At 36.0% G+C, this 17,476-nt stretch overlaps 1 protein-coding gene across 2 annotated transcripts in view; it reads right to left on the minus strand.

The window, feature by feature from the left end:
• The window catches only part of VAV3 (vav guanine nucleotide exchange factor 3), a 271,460-nt gene that overhangs the window by 39,548 nt on the left and 214,436 nt on the right, over window positions 1-17,476 (minus strand). For both annotated transcript variants that reach the window (XM_040471158.1, XM_040471159.1), the window contains one exon: window positions 1,641-1,706. In XM_040471158.1, coding sequence (XP_040327092.1) covers window positions 1,641-1,706 — 66 coding nt within the window. The remainder of the gene's footprint in view (window positions 1-1,640; window positions 1,707-17,476) is intronic.

A 17,476-nucleotide genomic window follows, 5' to 3' on the forward strand; every position in this document is an offset into this window, starting at 1 on the left:
TAAAACAGCATTTAGCTAGTAGCCCCATCCATAATTATGTATTCCTCTACAACTCCTTACCAGCTTTAAATTCTGAATGCATTTTTCCTTCTAGTAACTGAGTCACCAAATACCATTAAATATAAGCTGATATAATTACTGTCTACCATTGTTAATTACCTAGGTTCAGCTAGGAACTTTGGCTTGCTTTTTCACCCCTTTGTTCATCCATACAACAAGATGTATTAAATATCTACTTATGTGCCAGAATATTCCTAAAATAAAAGTTCAAATGTTCATTTTATGCCTTATGTAAAAGGCTGTACAAGCATAATAGCACTTGGTATATGAAATGTTTAATATTCTTGATTTGATGTCTTTAGGTTCCCAAACATCTTAATGTTAGAATGTAGGAGATTTCCTGCTACCTGCCTACATATAAATATCATTGTTTTAAGTATAGGAAGCCTAAATCTTGTTCATATGAGCAACAGAAAACTAACTAAAACCTCATTTTACTTACACAAATAAGAGTGGTATCAAAGTTCAACAGTTTTTAAAGATTATTAGATTAAAAAAACATGTGACATTAGATCACAGAATCAATAGAATAGCAAATGCTTTTTGGTTCCCTTCACTTTTGAAATTAATGAAGCTGGAATGAGTAGAGTGAATTAGTCTACAGACTACATTCTGAAATAAAGGATGGCAGACATGCACATTTATAATATTAAAGAGAGTCTGTAAATATAGAAAGGATTGAAATATTATAGCAAGCAAGATAATTTAAGGATAGTTTTCTTTAACCATTAACTCCATTATATTAATAAAGGAATTTCATTTACTTCAAGCCATTATGAACTTCAAAAGTTTCATAGAAAAATCCACCCTAAACACCAAATTATGATAAAATAATGTCACCTTAAACAGAAACTTACAAATCTAATAAGGTACCAGAGAGTACATTTTATGTTATATTCATCCATAATATTTGAGTAAATACTCATTCATTCTCCTTGTATCTAATGACATCCGAAAATGCCATTATGACATTAAAGAAATAGTAATGACAAACTAAAGCACAGAAAAACGTATTTAGAGATTTGATTAAAGATTTTGTGGACCTTCATGCTTTCTATTATGCTTTCAAACACACTAGTTGAAGTATAATATCTTCAATACTAGTTGAAGTATAACCCAAAATGGCTAGGAATAAATTAAATCTCACCTCCATGGAAACTAAAAAATAAAATAAAATAAAATAAAATAAAATAAAATAAAATAAAATAAAATAAAATAAAATAAAATAAAATAAAATAAAGTAAAATAAATCTCACCTCCATGGAAAGGGGGAAAATGCATCTACTCTGTAGCTTTGGTTTATTCTTTCTAACACCCCACAGAAGTTTAATTTTGTAAATTCTACTGTTAAAATTTCCCCTTGCATATACCATTAAAAAGTATCTTTAATGGAGTGGAATCACAGGGATTTTAGAATTTTTAATAACATTGACCATGCATTCAAACTTGAAATAATATGATCCCTCTAGAAAACATTAATAAAATTATTGAGTGACAAGATTGTATCCTTTGTACATTCTTGCACAGTTAATTATAGCATCAAAACCAGAAAAAAATGGAAAGAAAATACTCATACTTACACAGGGGCAAGGCTTGACAGCATCACTCGGAAAAAATCCAACCTCTCCAGATGCTAAATTTCTACCCTAAATTGGGGGGGGGGGGGAAATACCAGTGTTGAGAACCCACTTACCACAAATGATAATCTCATAATGCTGTATACATAGTGTTGTTACTCAGAGTTCTCAAAATTACTTACGTGTTTTATCCAGTCCTAAGCATTGATTTACTTATTATGTCTCAGAAAGAAAAGCAGAAGCAGAGAGATTTTGAAATTAAACTTTATATATTGTTTTAGATGATAATTTTAAAATAAGAATTCAAGTTTGACTTTCCAAACTACCATTCAATCTTACTCACTTTACACTCCTCAATCCTATATAGAGAGAATAGCATATTTGATTTTTCTATTTTGTATTCACTAATACAAGTAGATACATTGGTTTTGTGCAGGCTCACAATTAATTAGAGATGTGATTTAAATGGTTACTACTGGTATCTTTAACAGAACTCCTAAGAGTTCTCCAATAAGACAGGAGACATTTCAAGACTTATGGAAAACAACATGATATGACGTTTTAGGTGGTTTTCAGATTTAGGAGAAAGGCTAGGGCACTGATCAAGAAAAGAGGACAATTAAGATGTTAGAGGAAAGAATATGTAAAAATGACATTGTAAATGAGAAAAGGGATGAAAGAAATTGGCAGAATAAGGAAAACATAAGCACTGAATGGACAAAAAAAATACTTAAGAATTTACTCTTGGAGACCCTTTATCAAATTCCTCTTTTAAAAATAACTCATCAGGGAATGTAAATTGGTAGAGACAGTGTAGAAAACAATATTGATTTTCCTCAAAAGATTAAAAAAAAAAGTACCATATGATCCAGTAATTCCACTACTGGGTATTAGCCCAAAAAACCCAAAAACACTAATTTGGAAAGATATATGCACCCCTAGGCTTATTCCAGTATTATTTACAATAGCCGAGATATGGAAGCAACCCAAGTGTCCACTGATAGATGAACGGATAAAGAAGATGTGGTGTATGCATACAATGAGATAGTACTCAGACATAAAAATGGATGAGATCTTGCCATCTTCGGCAGCAAATTAAGTCACGGAAAGACCAACACCATATGATTTCACTTATGTAGACTCTAAATAAACAAATGAACAAACAAAAAGCAGAAATAAACCCATAAATACAGAGAACAAATTGGTCATTGCCAGTGGGAACGGGGTAGAGGGATGGGGATGGGCAAAATGGGTGAAGGGGAGTAGGAGATATAGGCTTCCAGTTATGGAATGGGTAAGTCACCAGAGTACAAGGTACAACATAGAGAACACGGTCAATGGTATTGTAGTAGTGCTGTACGGTGATAGATGGTAGCACAGCGCAACATACAGACCTGTCAAATCACTATGTTGCACACCTGAAACAACATAACATTCTGTTTTACTTCACACACAAAGAATCTCATGACACTAAACCTACAGTTGTTTCCCTTCTCCGGAAAGACAAATTATACTCAAAACACAGGGTGACAATCAGAGCATGGAATTTAAAAGTGCTTGGGAGATTACTTCTCCTTGTCTAAAAATTGGGCTTATTTTTATTTGCTATTTAACAATTGCCCGATTCTCAGTAATGCAGATGAGTAAATAGCATTATGACTGGATGTCACATGCTCAGTTATTTTTGACAAAGAAAAGTAACAAAAAATGATAAAATATTTCCCTCCTGAAGCAGTATCCCTTTGTGCCTAGACAGCTTGGCTATGAGGTTGTTGAGAAAATTTTACAAAGTGGGAATACAGAGTTAAAGAAAATGAGGAGGAGGAAGAAAAGAAGAAAAGGGAAGAGGCAGGAAGGGAGTGGGGAAGAAAGGGGAAGTGTAGTTGAAAAGGGGGAAGGGTGGGGTTAGGACAAAGAGAAATCAATTAAATAAGCAAAGAAAAGATGTTAATTTGGGCAAGTTTCTAAAACTGTATTGCACTTGTGTATCAGGGAAAAGGTAAGTGAACAAGTGGAATATTCATTTATTCAACAAATACAGTATCTAATATTAATTTGGTTAGGCACTGAGGAAAATGCACAATTTCATAGGTCAGTTTCTGTTTCCCCTATATTTTCAGAGGAAAGATACGTATACACATAATTATAATATAAGGTTGAAAGGGCCAAACACTGTTAGGTGCAGAAGAGAGGCTATGGAAATTGGAGAGATGTTTTCAATATTTGCCTGAAAGCTGCATGGAAGAGGGAGGGGGAATACGAACATAAAATGTGCAGGGTTTGAATGAATAGAGATGAAAATGGAGGAAAACATTCCAAAAACAAAATAAAGCATGAGAAAGTCATAGGGATATGAAAATACAGGTTGTGTATAGGAAAAGCAAATGGAGTCTAATAATGGCTTATACTCATTGGACCCTTTCTGTATGCTACACACTGCTCTGAGCATTTCATAATCCTTACAATGATTCTTTGTGATAGGCCCAATTACTATCCCCATTTTATGGGTGAGGAAAATGAGGCACAGAGAAGTTAAATGATCACCCCATGATCACAGAGCCAGAAAGTGACAGAACCAGATTTCAAATTCAGATGTTCTAAGTTCGGAGCTCAGCACTGCCTCTCTACACAAGCATTAGACTCATAGAGGAGGACAGAGGAAAATAGAGCTAAAAGGTTGCAGGGAGCCAGTTTGACGGAGACATCTGAATTTATCACTGGTGAGGGGGTTTCCATGAAGGGGTTATGTGTTGTAGAAGAAGTACACTGGCATCCATGTGCAAGATGGGCATGGCTTGGTAGGTGAGAATATCATTAGAGGACTGTATCATGGTAAGAGAGAAAGGGGACCTTTGCTGGAGACATTACTGCACCACAGTCTGTGGGGCTTGCCTGAGGAGTGGGTGAGGAAGAGAAGACCATGGGAGTTAAAAACCAGGGGGAAAGTCAAGAATGGAAGTGATGATATAATCCATCCAAACACATAACCTGGATTTAATGGCAATTATACAGAGGGGAAACTTAAAGTCAATGGAGCAGGAGTGTCATGGAGGAAACTGTAGATAGAAGAAGATAGAAAACAGAACTTAAAGGAATTACTGTAACCAGGAGGCAGGAAAGATGCACCAGAGGGAGGAGAGTCACAGACTAGAGGGTGATGAAAACACAGTAGCTCTAAGGTTGGAATGAAGTGTTACTCTCATTTGACTGCATCCTCTGAGTGCTTTATTTATTTTAGGCATGACACAGAGGTACAAGTAAACAAGGCTGTATGCCTTGCCAGACCTTTTTACATAAATGCACTGCAATGCTACTTGAGTACAATATATATGGGTATGTGTGTGGGAGCCATACACAGGAGAAGACTCAGAAGAGAAAAGGATAAGGGTGACTGTTTAAAAAGTAAAATAAGAGTGCACTAAGGGCAATAAGTCTATTTTGCAGGGGAGAAGCCAAAGAGAGAGCTTTATGATGGTCTTTCAAAACTGTAGTTGAAGATAAATCAACAAGATGGAAAATGATAGCTATTGTAAGAATGGTGAACTGTCAATTCACATTCTTCATCAGAAAAAGAACAGATGGTCTCATCTATGGAAAGTAAAGTTAAAGAGAAGCAGAGATATTTTGTGTCAGCGCCTGTTGGCCAACATAATCCCACTTATTTCCCCAAAACAAAACTAACACAGGGTCCCCCAAATATAGAATGATACTTGGACTTATTCCTCCACCAAAGCTTGGTGCACACACTAATCTGTCATCTCTTCTCTAAAACCATCATCAGTCTGCAGGTGCAGATGTAATCTCACCCTGTTCTACTGCACCTTCACATACTAGGAGTGCTATATCACCACATGGATGTCATTCTTGCTCTGCAGGGTCTTCTCCATTACTCTACTGAATTCTTTGAAACCAGGACAATATCTTCATCATTTTTTTCTTTTACAAGAGAGTGCCAAATGCATAGTAAGCATTTAACAAATGTCTATAATTTGAGGTATTTCTCAATCTGATAGTCCTATGTCAATGAGTAGCATGACCTCCAAATCCTCTTAGCTGAAAAGAATAAAACACACCACACTTTCCTTTTATACTGTGTCAAGCACTGAGCAGCATTAAACTATTTCTATATGAAAATATTCTTATAGTGGCATTGCTTGACCTGTCTCTGACATTTTATGTAAGTACACACTGTGTTGAAGAAGGCAATGCATAAAATAGAGAGAAAGGAGGCAAGAACACAAAGAATGCAAGAGTAAAAGACACAGTAACGAATTTTATGGTTTCTGAAGATGCATGGACTGGTGCCCCTTTTTTGTCTTTCTTCCTTTGTAAAACCAAGAGTTCTACCTGAAAAGCATGAATGGGAACTCTTACTGTCCTAGACAGTAGGGGAAGGGGCATAGTTGTGTAAGAAATGTTCTAAAACTAGGGTGAACATGCAATTTTCTGCCCAAACCAGGATCTTTTGAGAGGAAAGGGTAGTGATTAATAATGATGTCAGGACACAAGGTATAAATTGGGACCATTATGGGTAAACCAGGACATATGGTTACTGTATCAACAACCATTTTGTTCTTTTTCACTGCATTTCAAGAACATGACTGGAGTTCTCTCAGGAGGGGGAAATTTTCACTCAACAGACTACCAAGGTCATTCTGAATTGTTCTTTCCTTAATGTAATGCCTTAGCATAGCAATGCAGGTTACATTTCTTTAATGGTCTTAGGTTTCCCTGAGATGACAAAGAAGTGAGAGATAATTTAACATATCTTAACACATGAATAAAACTGCATTTCCTCACTAATTCCTATGAGATGTCAGTTTTAGCTATGGGAGAGAATATGAGCTGTATTCAATGATTTTCCACTTATTAAGGTAATAACCATCCTACAACATTTGGAAGCTTTAAAAACAAAGTAATGTGTAGGAGGAGTGTCTTTGCTTCCCTGGTGGATGTGTGTGGGATGGACATTGATAATTCATTAATGCCAATGGGTGGAGAAGCTGTCAATCCCCTACGCGTGGATGGAACACCAGACTGTTGCGATGAAATAAACCATTTTCAAAGCCAATGATTTTGTGCACTTTATGTGATGATCTATTTATGAAATTTTTACTAACTTTGATGAGAGGCATGCAGCTGAATGTTCTTCTTCTTTACATTCTGGTGTGGGCACTGTATTCTGGGTCAGAAAATCAACCTGTCGTTCCTTTTATGCCTCTTACAAATGCCAGGGATAGGAAATCTTTCAGTTATCCTCCTGTCTGACATTCGTTCCTGGGAGTCCCTTAACTTCTTCAAGGTCAATTTGAAAACCTTCCTGTTTCAATGCTACATGTCATCTGACGTACCACACAGTGCCGTCTTCATATGCATTTTTTCTGCAGGGCATTCTCTAAATTATGTGATGTGACTTTTGTAAATCTAACACAGTACAGATTAGTTAAGTCTTAAGAACATATTTTCTTTGGAAAGTACTTGAGAAAACACGTCACGGGCTATTCACAGTAAGAAAAGATGTACTTTTATAATTTTCATTAAATAAAAGTAGAGCAGACACAAAATACTATTGACATTTCATAAAATAATGCCTTCTGTCCTGAAAAGCGAGTTGCTTCCTTTACAAAAATGTGTTAAACTAGAATTATTGATAACTTTCTCTGAAATTCCTGAATATCACAAATGTAAATGCACATTCAGACACTTCCTTACTTCTAGCTGAAATTTTTTCATTTTTAGGTTATAGGTCATTTTTCCCCAACAAGAATCCACAGTGAACCATAATGAATTAAAAGGACTTTAAATTTGCTCATAGAAAGGTATTTACATCTACCCGTACAGAGTAAAACATTAATGTATGCTAGCAAGGCACAGCTAAAGCTGCCTTTTTAAAACCCATAGACAAGGATGGCTTAAAATGATAGAGGATATCCTCCAAAAATCTTAATGGTAAATTGCTTGGCTCCTAACTTTGCAAAAAAGGAGCAAGAATTGCTTTAAGAAAAATACAGAGTGTCTTTTCCCTGTGGCTCATTTATCCCCTTAATACCACCTGGATTGGAGCTTTAATGCACTCCTGGAATAGCACTGAACAATTTGAAACAGATGTGGAAAGCTGAATTTAAAAGGGACAGATTAATGGTTATTTATGAAAGATTGGAAATTTTCCCCAGTTACAATGCCCTAAACACTTTCAACGTATGCATGAAGGTGCTGTGGAGATTACTAAGCAATTTATCACACATGGGTAAATGGCCAGAGCAACTGTCACCCTACCCAGTCCTCTCTCACTGTCAGAAATGTACAGTCTGAGTATGTGGGGGAAGAAAACAGACAGGGTAGCCATGAATTGTGGGAATACAGGCAAATACACAAATTAATTTACTGACCAGATGGATGGAAAGATGACGGATAGCTTGTACCACACACTATTTTTGCAATTATCCTGACAGGCTTTGTGAGTACATGCAAAGGACAGGAAAAGGAGAGAAGACCAGGACAAAGATCCTGTCTGAAACTGACCTTTGGTTAAGGGGCCATCTACGACCCTAGCTGCCATCATACTGTAACAATTGTTATCAGTTAGATATACACCAGTGCTAGTTCTTGGAAAACACAGAAAGTCATTACCACACAGTAGGGATGTGTGGAAGAGGTCATTCTCTCTCCAGCTCTGCTATAAAAAAAACAACAACTGTGTAACCTTAGGCAAATCTCAGTGGTAAAACAAGAATGATGACAAGATCTGCCACACATGCCTCACTAGGGTAATACAAAGATCAAAGAATTAACATGTGTGAAAGCACTTGATGAATGCTAAAAATAACAATTTTCTATTTTTTCCCCACAATACTGCTTTTTGATTGTTCCCAATCAATTTTCTCAGGTCAAAAGTTTTTTTTGTTGGCTATTCATGTGTTATTACCACAGAAATGCCTAGCCTAGTGAATAGTCTCACCATCCTCCTTATACTTAAGACAGTTTGCTAGGCCACAAGTAACACAGATTCTCAAAATCTTGAACCATAAATACTACATTCAGAGAGTCCATTTCTTTATCTCAAATGTGCCCATGTTTTCTTCCAAGTACACACATTCTTTTATCATTAACTGTTTCTTACCTGATGAGTAAGGTATGCATTTTTCCACCAGTGAACAACTTGAAAATTTGCCAAGCATAATGCATAGGGTTATACTGAATGGTCATTACAATGAATTCCAAAATACTCACGCACGCACATAAGAACAAAACCACAGCCATGTGTTTTTATCGTTTGCTAGTCAAAAGAGAATAGGCTCTTTAACTTTTGTCCAATGCATACACTTCCAAAGTTTTTCAAAAGACTATATAAAATTCATATTCCTAGCCTTGTTCATTTGCAGTTAAGTGGCTGTCATGGGCTGAGAATTCTGAATAACTTCTAAAAGCTTGCATCTTGGTCTAGGATCTTTGAAATTAAATTTACCTCCAATCTGTAAGGGTTTATAATTGCATCGAATCATCAAAACATATGACAAAAGCCTCGATTATATGTGATGTCTTTTTGAATGCATGCAAAATTGTTTGTGTTTACTACATCACTGAGATTTTGGCAGAAGGAAGTGTCAAAAACTCTAAAAAAATTTTAAAGTTGTGAAATGTACACTAAGAAAAAACCCCACTAAAAAGCCATAAGCTATATTTCTACACTTATTATATGTGAGATGAATGTAACAGCAGCTTGAGACTTTGCAGAACATTTTTCTTGTTATCCAAAAAATGTATTCTATGGGGTTCCTGGATGTCTCTAGCAGGTAAGGGAACTCTCTTGTTTTGGGCGTCTTGAGGCTTTTCCTCTAAAGTCTCACTAGGTAAGATATTGTACATGATGTAATCCTGAACCAAAATCTTGTAACTCTGATTTTCTGGTGAATTAAACAAGAGAATATCTTTGATGAAATAAAAAAAAATTTTAGCAAGCAAAAACCAATCTGCATGTAGGTAAGCCAAATCCTAAGTGGTTACTTAATACAAAATCTGGATAGAAGAACAAGGTTCTATCACATCTTGGAAGAAATCCTATTTGGGGAGAGGCCATATAAACTGAAAAAGTAAACCAGGCTTGACAAAGGTCCAAAATACAGAAAATTGTTTTTCTTGGCAAACTACTAATGGATGTTTTCTTATCCTTGGTGATTTTAGTCCTAAGTGATCACGAAGCACCATCCATGTCAAATGGTCATGGCAGCATTAGATATTTTTCTCCTAAGTAATTTTCTACTAAGAATTAGATATTTTAAAAGAATTTCCTTTCTACTAAGAACAAAATTACTGCTATAATGAAAAGTGTACTGACTACCTAATATGTGTGAGGCATTATGCTACATCCTAGGGTATTAAAAATGAATAAACTTTGTTACCATCTTCAAGGATCTCATTCAGATAATGTTTCCTTAATTAGCTTTGCTCTGGTTATTTTCGTAGATTTTTGCAGAATTCTGGATTAGAGAAAAAAACCTATGAGGTAATAATTTGATACGCATAGACAGTTGGGAGTCTGATGTTCTATTCCTGTTCTTCTGATCCTTGAGTAAGTCATTTAACCTTTCATGGCTTCAATATTCTCCCCTGTGAAATGACAGAGTTTGACCCAAGGATTTCTGAGGTGTCTTTTACCACCAAAGTGCTTTGCTTATATGTGCACTTTTCCTAAGTCCCTATAGTTCTCCAGTCAGTTACTGTTACCAAGACGTATTTGATCCACAAATTTTTAATTAGGAATAGTATGTCAGTAATTTAATCTGATTACACTTATTTATAGAAGATAACGACATTTCAGGTCCTAAATGACTTTCATTTTAACTTGGTGTAAAGTCCTCTATTTTCCAGGGTACACAGGATTGACTTTTTAGAAATTACATTCATTCATTCACTCTTCAGGAATTCAGATTACCATGAATAATTAAAATCCAATATGTTATAATTTGACAAATTATTTGAAACATAGCCTTAAGGCCACATGCCTGCGTACACTCTATTGAAACCACTCGTGCTGTCAAATCAACAGTTATATCAGATGTAATTTCAGATTGATGGTCCACTGAAGGTATTCTGTGATTGAAACACTTGTAGTAATTACGGCAGAATGCCGCTTATATGGTAATAAAATAATGGAAGAAAAAGTACACAACAGAATTTCTCAGAACTGTCCCCTTAATGATGTTACTTTCCATTGGGATAAAAAGGAGGTAATACTTCATGGTCTAAACTTCTCCTTAGACAGCAGTGTCCTCCTCCAGGTAGATTATAACCTACATTTTGCCCTGTACCAAACATAGGAAAAGTACAAGTTAAGAGCTGTTAACTAAAAATGCCCATCTTGAGAATTAACAATTAGGACCTCACCTACTTTGTCAGGAGGTTTGCCAATTCCCACAATACAGTGTGTATACTTGGAAACATTCCTGCAAACTCAGTTTATGATCTATTCAATCAAAGCCAGTTGGCATTCACCCAGGGACAATGTTTCTTACGGGCCTTCACTAATGTCTATTATCGTCTATAATCATCTCTCCCAGGCCTCCCCTGTTCTATTACAGTCACGCTCTGCCTTTTTCTTCTTCCCTGTAATTAGGGACCCTGATTTAATGCAATATTTTGAGGTAAACACCTGTCAAAATAAAGGTCTCATGACTGCATGACATACTATTACCAAATAAACTGTACTATTTTCACATAGCTTTTTAACCCCTACAACCACAATTTCAATTCTGCCTTGGCTTCTCCTGATTTTATAGAAGGGACAGACAAGTGCTGAGAGGCAGTTTAGAAGCAAAGCCAAGTTTAACTGGGGAATACCTTAAAACTGTGCTCTGGCACTGCTTAAAAAGGTATCAGTAAGATGATCAAGACTAAGTTTGGGATTCACAAAGAAATGCTCTGCAGTAGGAACCTGAATGGGGAAAAACAGTTCCCAGAGATGTTTATTCTATGGATTACAATGACAAAGCAATGAGCCTTTTGGTGTCAAGAATCAGTTTTCTTCACAAAGATTTTTATTCTTTAAAAAATTTTTTGTCTGTGTTCTTATTTGCCTCTGATTATGATGCAGCCTAACACCCGAATTTTACATCAGGAGAAAAAAAATATAGTTTTAGAAAATTCTATCGTAGCTGATATTCCTGTGTGATCTAGAAGAAATCCAAAAAGTCTTCACATAGAGCAAAGGAAAAGTCTCCTTTGAAATGACTTGGCTACTATAAAGTTGCAGGGAGAGATGTCGGGAAAAAACACCTACTAACTCCATTCCACTGTAGCTCTCTTTCTGAGCCTTGGAGGATTTCTGGGCAGGGCCTGGGTTACAGGACAGATTGCTTAAGGCTCTCAACACAAAAGGTCAATAGTTCCTACAGTCGAGTCCACAAGTAAGCAAACTATTCCCTAAGCCAAGTTTGTTTTCTGTAAACCCCTGTTCGGTTTCCTTCTCAATCTCCTTCACTCTCCTTGGGCTATCTTAGGCCTTCCTCATCCAACCTTGCTCTGAGTAAAGGGCTCATGATCTTACCTATTTATTTACATTAACTATTCCCTTCAGAATTTATCACTTGTGCTTTTATATTTAATTATGAGTAAAAAGTTTAATATGTGATTAAAGAAATTTCAGGAATTGGGTACAGAAATTGGGAGGGCAGAGTAGTCGTCTATGAGCTTATATATGTTAGTGGGACTCTTCATATTAAACATAGGGAAGATAAATTTTTTTAATTAAAAAAAACAATTTTCCCACTTCTGGAAAATGAAGTATATCTATCAACATCATTAGCCATACAGAAATACACTTTTTCTTCTTTTCAATTTTCTTTCAAGTTTACTTCCTATGATTTTTACGAAACCCTTGTGCATCATTTAAGTACTAAAATCTCCATTTTATAGATGAGGAATTCGAGGACATAAGGTTAAATAGCTTTAAGACTATTCTGAGAGAACAAAGATAAATTTAAATCTGACAAGATGAATGAATATTTTAATGGTCTTTCAGATAACATCATAAAGTGTAATTTGGGTTCATAAACAATAAATTTGAAAACTTGTAAATAACATATAGAAATAGCAACTCTGAACAGCTTTATTCATGGACTGAATGCCTACTTTATGCTCAACACTAAAGATATGAAAGCCATAGTTCCTATCTTTCCAAGGTGCTCTAACCAGGCAGGGAGAAGAATGAACAGACCATAAAGACCCACTAAAAGTGTTACGGTAGAAGCTCTCTAGTTCAGAGAAAACCTCAAAGGAGGTAACCTCAAAATCGAGCTTGATGGTAAAGAAGGATTTAGCTAAGAGAATGGGAGGTAGAAGGGAAAATTCAGGCAGAATGTAAACTATGAATCAATGGCTAAAGGTTTGAAAAAAAAATGCCTCCTATGAAAAAGATTCCTCCCAATTGAACCCTTATTTTTTTCCAGGTTAAAATGAGGAAAATATATCTGTTAAAAAATTGGATTGTCTGAACACTAAATATAGTAGGCATATGGGAAGTAAAATTTCTTGACATGGTAAACTAAGACAATGGTCCATCTGCTGCATGCAAACTCGACCATGACCACTGTGCTTGAGGGCTAAGATGATAGCAAAGGGGAATTTAACACCTTCTTGCCCGTGGCCAAGTCAAGAACCACCCTTCTCCCAGGCTCCTTGCCTATGGAGGCAGTATGAGTAGGAATGCTTCCCTGCGGAGAATCTCCCAAGCTTTCTCCAAGCTTTGTTTATTGTCTGACTTTTTAGTTTTTCTTTTGAGGCAAAGAGTTAAAAAAAAATTAAAAAAGGAAGAACTTCTACATAAAGCAATGTTGTATTTCCTAATTGTTCTACCAAAAAAGAACTAAACTGCCTCTAAAAATCTGTTTTCTTTAGAGGTGTTAAAAATTATAACTGTCTCTCCCAAAACAAAGGTAGGATAGTCTAACAAACAGAACTAAGGCAGGAGACAACAAGTCTGAAACAGAGTCTAATTTTAATTCTACAAATGCCATCTTACATAGATGGATGACAAATCTGGCCCTTTAAAACCACAATTCTAATTTACCCTCTTTATGGAGATTTCTGTGAATTAATCAGAAGGTGTGTAAAAACATTTTCACTTCTTAGAATAAAGATCATGTAGATGCATGATTTGCAAGTGTGAAGTATCACAACTATTTTCTAGGTTATTTAACTTTCATTGTGGATAAAAATATATATTTTTGGCACACTGATTACAGTTCTACTTCTTATAATTGGTTTTTGGTTCCAATTAGCTTACAAAATTCTCCCTGTGGAACATTTGGGTATTCATAAATGACAAAGGAGCAAATAAAACCCCATGAAATAGCACAGGATCCTCATTGTTTCATAAGCTTTATTCTAAGAAGAAAATACTTAAAACTCTCTATTGTAAAAAAAAAAATCTAAAAACAAAAACAAAACCCATAGATGGCATGGCATGATTTTACATTTGTTTGTTTCTTTCTCTTGCCCTCTCTCCCTCTCTAGTAAGTTTAATCCGTATCTCTCCTGTGGAAAATAAAACTTTTAATAGGAACAGTCTCTTTTCAGCATGAAGGATGTTCTCCTTAGCCATTAAATCCTTATTATCACATACTGAAATCACTTAAAGCAACAGGTTTATGATCAGTTCAGTGACATGATCAGAATGGTTCCATATGTCCTTACTCTCCATAAAAACTATGCCTTACACCTGCAGTAGGAAACATACTCTAAATGGCCAATTTCCTACTTTACATTCATTTCACTTGAAGATAATTTTATAGAACTTTCAAGGAAAGAGAAAGAAGACAACAAAGATGACAAGAAAAAGCTGCCAAAATGAATCCCTTCAAAGACAGAACAGAGAATATTTTTACAGCTCAATTGTCAACTCATTGTTTGAAAGAAGTTATAATGAAAACGCAGATACCCACTCAGTTTGATAGCATTAGAAATTACTGTTGTTATAATAATAATACAGACTAGACTCTAATAGCTATTCATAGAAAGTTCCTGATAGAGGGTGGAGGATAATTTGTATTCTCTGGATATAGAGTATGTAGAAAACATGACAGTCTACAATAAAATCCAACTTTCTACCCTAATGAGTGAAGTAACTCACTTGAAAAAACAGACAACAGTTTAGTTTAAAAAGCATAATTTCTTGAAAATTTCCAAATAAGCCAAAGCGCTTATCTAGTACAAAAGACATTTTTGAAATTAAAATGCAAAGCCACTGTAACAACCCAATAACTAATCTAGACTGTTATCCACAGTTTTAACTTTACATATATTTGTAACAATATGATGACAAACCCATTAATATAAAGCTCAACATGGAAACCAGCTGCATCACCTGTCCTGAGCTTTTATCATTCCTTAGGTCATTAAGCCACAAGGTTAGGAAACTTTTTTTGCGATCATCCCAGTACAAAACACAAAGTCAGACACATAGTAAGCATTTTGTTAGTATCTGGATGAATGAATAATAGAAGCTACTGTTTAATGAGCACTGGGCTAGACCTCTTTCTTATATTATTTATTTTATTCTGTATGCATTTTATAGATGATAAAACTGAGGGTAATCTATTTAAGTCATACTGCCAAAAGATGGCAAGGTCAGTAACTTTGTCAGTAACTAGATAGATAGATAGATAGATAGATAGATAGATATCTATATCTATATCTATATCTATATATATATACACACACACACACACACACACACACACACACACACACACACACAATATAGGAGTCCCATCCTTTGGGATGCAAACCATAAAGTACTTATCTTCTTTGAATATGAATACTGACAAATTAAAGTACATGGATCCACTGTAAGCACACCTACAAACTCTCATGACTTCAAAGGACCAAACCAGCAGTATTCTTTATACATTTAGACCCCAAAAGGTGGAAAGATTTTTGTTCAGCAATTTTTAAAACATGTCATTCTGAATCATGCCACTGAGTAAGGGTATATTCAGACCAGGTTCCTTCATGTACCTTCCATATGTACTATCTATAAAACAAAAGCTGATTTTATCATGATGGCTTTAGAGATGGCAAGATGTGAAGTACCTGTTGAATCAAAGAAAACACTTCTATCAAGTTCAGTACGAAGTTTGTTCAAATATATTTTAATTGTATACTAATTCTTTGAAAATGCTCCCTTTATTTGGTAACTATTAGACACCAAGTATTGAGTTCACTATAAACCTTATCTTATAGTTACGTTTAATAATTGGTTTGCTATCAATGGCCAAAGATTAAACTGGGAATGCCATAACTTCATGGAATTAACTGGATCACCCTGGTCAATGTCTTACATGAAATTTTATCTAAGGTTCTAAAGAAACTACTCATTACTGGATTCAAAGCAAACCAACAGTACCCCAATTTCTGGAAGTGGGGTTGTGTGTTGACATTATTGCAAAGCCTCAGGTGACTCAGAATGGTGAGCATTGCTCTGGTCCAGCCCCCATCATGTAACAAATGAAGAAACTAAGCCATATAGTGATGGTATAACTTGACCCAAGCCATACAGTTACTTGGCTACAGCTGCATGACCTGAATCGGGTTTTCCCACAGTGCCACTGCTTCTTTCACTAAGAATTTGTTGATTAAATTAGAATGTGTTGGCTAAAAAAACCAAAAAAACCTTTGATGGCTTAGAAGTACACATAAGACAATTTTGACTCATGCGACATCCTTGTTGAAAACATTAGATGAACTTTTAGCTTATCTCTGAAAATTCAAACAGACTGCTAGCTCCCAGCCAGCATGAATGGATCTTCTAAAGACAGGGGACGTAATGTCGAACCAATAATTGGAGTTGATAATTGAAACATGAACAGTGTCTGAGTACTGACTATAGAGTTGACACTCAATATATATTTGCTGATCTGAAATAAATGTGCTAATTGTTTTGCTCTGTTCTAGACATTAGCCTTACTTGTTCCTATCAGACATCTTCCTCTCAACAGACATATGCATGCATTTTGTTATCCAATGGTCTCATTTCTCTTACAATTTTCCTGAGAGCTTCCAAAGCCATTGTACCCATCACACCAGAAAAGCTTCATGCTTCCAGGCTGCTGAGAGGAAATGACAAATAATAATGTCTTTCTTATGGTCTAAAAAGAATAGGAGGCAATACAATTTAGTAAAAAGGGCTTCCACGTAAGGAGCGTGCAAGTCAACACTCTGCCCTAACAAGTAAAAGGCTGAACAGATTGAAAAAAAATCAACAATTCTTAGATCCCTAAGAGAGGGGAGGACACAGGACAAATGTCAGCCCCCAGGACTGGAGAGATGGATAGGTGAATACAGGGAGTCACAGCTTGCCAAAGCAGAGCCTCACTAGCAGAAACTGCTGTGGGATTCGGTGCCAGCACTGGGGTAGCAAAACCTGAACTTAAATTGACAAATTGCTGGAGGCTCAGCACTTACAGCTCTGAGAGTTAAAATTCCAGGGGGGATCAGTCTTAGGGGAGCCCCACAATATTTTAAGACTATGCTTAGGAGCTCAGTCAGATTCCTATAGTAAATATGGGAGAATAATCCCCTCAGTTTCTGGCAAAGGGGAAAAAGCACGCCACTCTCTGGAGAAACTAGTTAAGGGAAGCCTGATCTCCTGGGCTGTTAACACATCCAACTGACCTGGGGAAAGGCTCACTCTAGCCATCCTGTCCCACCACTGCAGGGAGAAAAAAGTTGAGAAACACCACTTGTGAAGTTCATTGTCCAGAGGCATAGGCTTACTAAAAGACTGACACCTAATCATAGGGCCACAGAATACTTCCCCCCTCCCCCTCCATCTCACCACCACA

This window comes from Herpailurus yagouaroundi, unplaced genomic scaffold (genome assembly GCF_014898765.1).
Source record: "Herpailurus yagouaroundi ecotype Mexico unplaced genomic scaffold, PumYag 77, whole genome shotgun sequence".
Lineage (NCBI taxonomy): Eukaryota > Metazoa > Chordata > Mammalia > Carnivora > Felidae > Herpailurus > Herpailurus yagouaroundi.